This window comes from Tachysurus vachellii, chromosome 20, assembly GCF_030014155.1.
Source record: "Tachysurus vachellii isolate PV-2020 chromosome 20, HZAU_Pvac_v1, whole genome shotgun sequence".
Taxonomy (NCBI): domain Eukaryota; kingdom Metazoa; phylum Chordata; class Actinopteri; order Siluriformes; family Bagridae; genus Tachysurus; species Tachysurus vachellii.
In genome coordinates, this window is record NC_083479.1 from 167,501 (window position 1) to 175,000 (window position 7,500).

Sequence of the window (7,500 nt, forward strand, 5' to 3'; positions counted from 1 at the left end):
AAGACCTGCTGCCTGAGGTGTACATCATCATCATCATCATCATCATCATCATCATCATCACACACCAGGGAATAGGGGAACCGTTTAAATAATGTTTATTACCACAGATTTGTTAACATGTAAACGTTTCAGGTTGCTGGGAAATACCGAGCCCTGGTGGATCACCTGAAGTGTGGTAAAGATGAGGTCATCATTAAACATGGTGATGTCATCCACTTACTGCAGGAGAGCACAGCAGGCCTGTGGTGAGGGGCTTCAATAAATAACTATTAAAAACACCGTTTTCTGTAAATGATCATAACACATGATGACTGTGCTATAATTACACCTGCTCTGATTTAGGCACGTCAAAAACCTGACACGTGGAGGTGAGGGGAAACTTCCAACTGATGCCCTGCACATAATTCTGGGAAATGTAGACAGGAGTCATGTGATCAGACCCAGGCGTGAACTTACAGTGAGTAAATCTCTTATTGCATAAACATTTCCATCTCACAGAATAAATACACTGAGATTCTTAATAAGGATGATTTAGTGTAAAACAGTAATTACAGCTGCTCACTCCACCTTAACCTTATAAACACTTCCTGCTTAGACCACAGAGTGAGTTGCCCTACTTACCCAGAATGCAGTGTTACACCTGTGATGCAGGGACTTGATAAATGAAGCAGATAAATCACAAGCAATGAAACACCTCAAGTGTTACAGAAATAGCCCACTTTACTCTTCCTGATGTAATGCAAGCAAATCCTGTGGAGTAATGGTGTGTGTGTGTGTGTGTGTGTGTGTGTGTGTGTGTGTGTGTGTGTGTGTTTTCTCACAGGTACGGGAAATATAAGCGCAATGAGATCCTCCATGTTTAAGGAAACATCTACATTATTGTCCAGCATGGAGACACACACAGAACATCCAGCTGTAAAACGTACCTCACTCTCTGGACTGCAGCTGGTGTAGTGTGTGTGTGCGTGTGTGTGTGTGCGTGTGTGTGTGTGCGTGTGTGTGTGTGTGTGTGAGTGCTGAAGCCTGAAGCTCTGTAGCTGTTACAGTAAATACAGATTACACCCATCATTCTGTTCTATATGAGGGGTTTTGGATGAACCTTTAGATGAAATATAAAGTAATTCCTGTTTTGTAAACAGTTTAGAGGTTAACACTGATGTGGTTAATGTAAAGGTAGCAGTGTGAGGTGGATTTGGCAAAAGAGGAAGAGTAAGCAAAGGACACCCTTCCTTTTGTCCCCTTTCCCATTCACTGTTGTTCACTTTCCATAAACACTTAACATTTCTGAGTTTATAGAGCACACCCTCACCCCAGTCCTCAGAGCACACCCTCACCCCAGTCCTTAGATCACACCCTCACCCCAGTCCTCAGAGCACACCATCACCCCAGTCCTCAGAGCACACCATCACCCCAGTCCTCAGAGCACACCATCACCCCAGTCCTCAGAGCACACCCTCACCCCAGTCCTTAGATCACACCCTCACCCCAGTCCTCAGAGCACACCATCACCCCAGTCCTCCCCTTTATCACTACATCATAAGGGTGTTTATTGGAGATTTCTGCACCCAGGACCTTCATGAGAACTTCTGGAGGAAACAGTGGAACAAAACTCACTAAATAAGCAGTTCACATTTCACAACAGAATCCCATTAACCTCAGCGTGAAGTGAGTCGTGTGCTAAAGCTTGCCAAGAGTGTGTGTGTGTTGTAATGCTATTTTTTCTGTTTGTCCAGAGATTTACAGATCACACAGACGTCTTTACAGGATGTAGAGTTTTAGGATCGACTTTGTGCCAAACTGAGAATCACACATTTTTACATACAGCTTTGTTTCTAATCCGGTTTTATACTTTGTTAGAGTTTTCATAGCATTGTGGATGTGTTACAGTTCATGTGTTTTGTTCACTGTTTACACACACACACACACACACACACACACACACACACACACACACACAGCAGAAATACTTCAGAGCCTCTATCTCTTCTTCACTGCTGGGCGCTAAGCTAGCTTTGCTAATTCTGTTGTGGTAATAAAGGTGTGTTAGGGCTGAAGCTACGTGTTCAGGTGTAGTGAAAGCTCCATTAAAATCCTTTCACCACACGTTTAAGCACAAGATGTATAATGCTATAAAAACTTTCATGTTTCATTGAATGTAAATACTCACTGTTTATTAGCTCATTGTGCCAAAATGAATGTATTCATGTATTATTTATATTTTTCGCTGTTAACACAGAAACCCATCCGGCGGCTGTACGGCGTTCTCTGTGTGTAGTTATAATGCCTGATCTACTGCTTCATGCTCTCTCACGGCTTTAAAGCTAAATGAACTACTGACTTCACCACAACGTCGTCCTGTGTGGAGTTTTTTATTCGATTGTTTTAGCTGATTACTGGTTAAAACTGTCCCAAACACTAGATTTTATTCTCTCTCAGACTCTTAACATAATCATGAGTAAGTCAATTTTTTTTATTATAAGTGATGAAATCGGTTCATGGTGTAAACACTTTCCTGCTTCTGGAACCTGAAGTTGAGAAACAGTGATTTAAACATGTTCTGGTGACTACATCTGATCATCCAGAAGAACCTGCTCTGATTCCAGTCATGTTTGTGATCCAGTTTATGTACCTGGACACGCGCGTGTAGACGCCGTACTTGCCCTCTTTAGCACACTCGTCACCCCAGCTGATGATGCCCGTCAGGAACCATGTGTCTGTGTGCAGTCTGGTGGCGTGAGGTCCTCCGCTGTCTCCTTGGCACGAGTCCTTGCGTGTGGTCAGGAACCCGGCGCAGAACATGAAGCGTGAAATCTTATCGCTGCCTTTGCAATCGGTGCGGTCCACAAAGGGAACCTCCACCTTCTGCAGCCTGTCAGACTCCAGCCCTCCGTAGCGCATCCGTCCCCACCCACTGACCAGTGAGATGGAAACACTCTTCAGTAAGAACTCTGTGAAGGTTTTTGTGCCAAGACAGATTGGGATGATGTAGTCTGAGAAGGTGACGGGTGTTCTGAGCTTCAGCAGAGCGATGTCGTGGTTGTGGCTTTGCTGATGCTGGTAGCTGGGGTGGATGTGGTGTTCATCAATTTCATGATCACTTTCCCGCTGTTCATCAACCTTAACATTATGTTCTCCTGTAGGAAGCATGAGTACAAGTTTAAACTGTTTTTATTTAGTTTAAAATATATATAAAATAAAATATCTTATTTTTTTGCACTGCCCTTCAGAAGCCACGTAAGATATTTTTCCCAGAACAATTTACAATGATCATCCTGTGTAAAAGTTTACACCCCTCAGATCTTAATACATTGTCTTCTAGAGCATCAGTGAATGTTTACACCTTGTGTAATGGTGTACGAGTCCCTCGTATCTAATCATAGAGCCTCTGTTGGAAAGGCGTCCGATATACAGAAGATGCTAGAAAAGCAAAGAATGTTCAGGACCTGAAGGATTTTTCTGAAGAACTGTGGGCAATTTAACTGCTCAGGACATACAAGAGACTGTCAAAATCATCCCGCTAACAACACACACTATAGAACTGTGGGGATGTAACTTTCTGAACAAGTTCATTTGCATCAGTTCTTTTGTCTTGTGGACTGTATGGAAACTGATCTGTTACTAAACCTAAAAACTAAACAGTCTTTAGGTTCTCTGTCTGCACACTCACGCACCAAGGTCTGGTTCATCAACTCTAGGAAAAGCTCATGGATCACTGATGCAGTAGGACCTCCCCGTGTTCTCTGGATAATCTGATTTTTACCTAATCTTACAAAGAAGTTTCCGATCCCTGCTTCCACCAGGCAGTGAGCAGCTGTGATGACCCACAGGTCACTCAGGAGAGAACCGCCACAAAACACCAGCTTCTTCTCTTTATGGACCAATGCCACCTAGTGAGGAGACACAAAGAGAGAAGAACCTCTATTATCTCTTACACACACACACACACACACACACACACACAAACACACACACTACCTGCCAGGGAATCTCTCCAGGTGTTGCTTCTAATCCTCCCACAATGCGCTGTTTGGTGTTGGTCTTCTCTGTGATAGCGGGTAAAGTGGGGAAAAAATTCCAGTCTCTGGGTGTTGGACTGATGGTGGCGCTGTTCAGGTCAGTGGAATTTGTGCTGTTTGCTGTAGTTAAATTCCTCTCTGTCACATTGACATGTTTGATGCCATGAGTTTGGATCACAGTTTCTTCAGTGAGTAATGTTCTCGTGGCAAGAGTGTTGGCGATGTTCTTCCCCAAACGTCCACAGGGGTAATTATCTACACACATCACACAGAGCTTTAAACACAGTGTGTGTTGTTTTCTTTAGTAAAAATAAATAACAATATTTAAAAAGTCTCTTCTCTAAAAGCCAAGCGTCCTCACAGTAGAAAACAGCTCCTTTCTCCAGCTTCTGGGGTTTACTAATGCAAATGTGTTCATGTTTAATTATCTCCAGAGGTTTCTGGTGTCTCCACACTCAACTTCGCCCAATGTTCAGATTTACACTGATTACTTTAAAGACATATTGTAAGGAACATTGAGAGGAACATGATAAAGAGAAGAAAAGTGAATTACCTCTCGGCTCACAGCCCATCTCGTCAGCACCAAGTGTGTATCCATCAGCGCACATACACACCACCCCCTGTACCTTATCCACGTCACAGAAATGCATACAGCCTCCATTATTCACATCACACTGTCTCTCTAGCTCTGTAACACACACACACACACGTGAACAGTTAGGGAGAACATAAAGTATACATGAATTCAGTTCTGTGGTTTTATTTATAAGCCTCTCAACATCTAAAATCCAACGAAGCTCAAGTGAAACAGAATTTAAAGGCACCGTTCAGAAGTCCGGTGGAAACGAAATCAGGTGGGAAACGAAATCAGGTGGGAAACGAAATCAGGTGGCCATCTTTAATGAAGACTTGTTCAGTACACTGGTGATTATTTCAGTATATTTATTATTTGAATATATTTAATCAGAATCTATTATGTTTTATATTTTTGCATTATTTCTATTAAGTATAGACTGAGAGGTGTTCAGTAGTTCAGGTGTTGAGTCACTAATCATCACCATCTCAGCACCATTAAAACTCTGAACCTGTGTTTCATCACTTTATCAGCTCGAGTGAAGACATCAGTGTAGAACTCTGGATCAACAATTACCCAGAATGCAATGCAGCAGCAGAATGCAACTACACACTCTACACTACACACTGTACACTACACACTGTACACTACACACTGTACACACTGTACACAACACACTGTACACTACACACTGTACACACTGTACACTACACACTCTACACACTCTACACTACACTCTGTACACTACACACTGTACACTACACACTGTACACACTGTACACAACACACTGTACACTACACACTGTACACTACACACTACACTACACACTGTACACTACACACTGTACACACTGTACACTACACACTCTACACACTCTACACTACACTCTGTACACTACACACTGTACACTACACACTGTACACACTGTACACAACACACTGTACACTACACACTGTACACACTGTACACTACACACTCTACACACTCTACACTACACTCTGTACACTACACACTGTACACTACACACTGTACACACTGTACACAACACACTGTACACTACACACTGTACACTACACACTACACTACACACTGTACACAACACACTGTACACTACACACTGTACACTACACACTCTACACACTCTACACTACACTCTGTACACTACACACTGTACACACTCTACACTACACTCTGTACACTACACACTGTACACACTGTACACTACACACTGTACACTACACACTACACTACACACTGTACACAACACACTGTACACTACACACTGTACACTACACACTGTACACACTCTACACTACACTCTGTACACTACACACTGTACACTACACACTGTACACACTGTACACTACACACTGTACACTACACACTCTACACTACACACTACACTACACACTGTACTCAACACTCTGTACACTACACACTGTACACTACACACTGTACACACTCTACACTACACTCTGTACACTACACACTCTACACTACACACTGTACACACTCTACACTACACTCTGTACACTACACACTGTACACACTCTACACTACACTCTGTACACTACACACTGTACACACTGTACACTACACACTGTACACTACACACTACACAACACACTGTACACTACACACTGTACACTACACACTGTACACACTCTACACTACACTCTGTACACTACACACTGTACACACTGTACACTACACACTGTACACTACACACTCTACACTACACACTCTACACTACACATTACACTACACACTGTACACAACACACTCTACACTACACTCTGTACACTTCACACTCTACACACTGTACACTACACACTGTACACTACACACTCTACACTACACACTGTACACACTCTACACTACACACTGTACACTACACACTGTACACACTCTACACTACACACTCTACACTACACACACTACACTACACTCTGTACACTATACACTGTACACACTGTACACTACACACTGTACACAACACTCTGTACACTACACACTGTACACAACACTCTGTACACTACACTTTGTACACTACACACTGTACACACTCTACACTATACTCTGTACACAACACACTGTACACAACATTCTGTACACTACACACTGTACACAACACTCTGTACACTACACACTGTACACTACACTTTGTACACTACACACATTGCACGGTTGTGTGCTGTAAGTGATGAACACTTCAGTGAGTTTGAGTGTGTTATAAACACACAGATTAGAAACATATGATTGGTGACTCTTACCGAGCTCGCAGTTCTTCCCAATGAAGCTGATTGGACACCAGCAGACGTAGGAGCTCAGGCCATCTTTACACGTCCCTCCATTCTGACAAGGAGACGACAAACACTGATCTCCGTCTGACACACATACACACACACACACAAACACACACAAACACACACACATACACACGCCATAAGTATTAAAAGGACACTTTAATAACTTCATACAGGAGACATTATTTCATAGAATGATATTAAATATAAACTTTTTTATTGAAAGGTAATAATGTTAAAAATATGACAGCACTAAGTGCTAGATGATGTTAGCATGCAGGATACACGTCACATATTTTAAGAAAAAGGACATTAATAGTTAACAATTAATTCCTCCCCCTTCTGTTCAGTGCTGCATGATGGGAATGTTATTGCAAAAAGCAGGCACCAAATCTGCCTGTTTTACATTTATAAAGTATTAAGTTATTTAAAGTTGCACATGCAGCGGATGTGTGTAGTACAGAAGTGTGATTTGAGACACAGCCATGGTGACTGACACCCCCACAGAGTAGAGTAGAGTTTATTCATCAGTGTAGAATTAGAGGGGTAATAAGTTAGTGCTCACCGATGTAACCGATCCAGAACTCTCTCTGTAAAAGAACG

The 7,500-nt window shown here is 42.3% G+C and overlaps 2 protein-coding genes across 5 annotated transcripts in view; one reads left to right on the forward strand and one right to left on the reverse strand.

The window, feature by feature from the left end:
- The window catches only part of LOC132863336 (proto-oncogene DBL), an 18,148-nt gene extending 15,966 nt beyond the window's left edge, over positions 1–2,182 (forward strand). For 3 of the 4 annotated variants that reach the window (XM_060896078.1, XM_060896080.1, XM_060896082.1), the window contains 2 exons: positions 133–245; positions 343–797. In XM_060896078.1, coding sequence (XP_060752061.1) covers positions 133–245; positions 343–481 — 252 coding nt within the window. In that variant the 3' untranslated portion in view covers positions 482–797. Of the gene's footprint in view, positions 1–132; positions 246–342; positions 798–823 lie in introns of those variants that run through there. The other variant, XM_060896079.1, reaches the window with a different exon arrangement.
- f9b (coagulation factor IXb) overlaps positions 2,172–7,500 on the reverse strand; it is a 6,815-nt gene continuing 1,486 nt past the window's right edge. Inside the window, exons 3-8 of the mRNA XM_060896083.1 lie at positions 7,463–7,487; positions 6,865–6,978; positions 4,570–4,704; positions 3,976–4,271; positions 3,761–3,887; positions 2,172–3,134 (exon numbers count right to left, since the gene is read on the reverse strand). Coding sequence (XP_060752066.1) covers positions 2,575–3,134; positions 3,761–3,887; positions 3,976–4,271; positions 4,570–4,704; positions 6,865–6,978; positions 7,463–7,487 — 1,257 coding nt within the window. The 3' untranslated portion in view covers positions 2,172–2,574. The remainder of the gene's footprint in view (positions 3,135–3,760; positions 3,888–3,975; positions 4,272–4,569; positions 4,705–6,864; positions 6,979–7,462; positions 7,488–7,500) is intronic.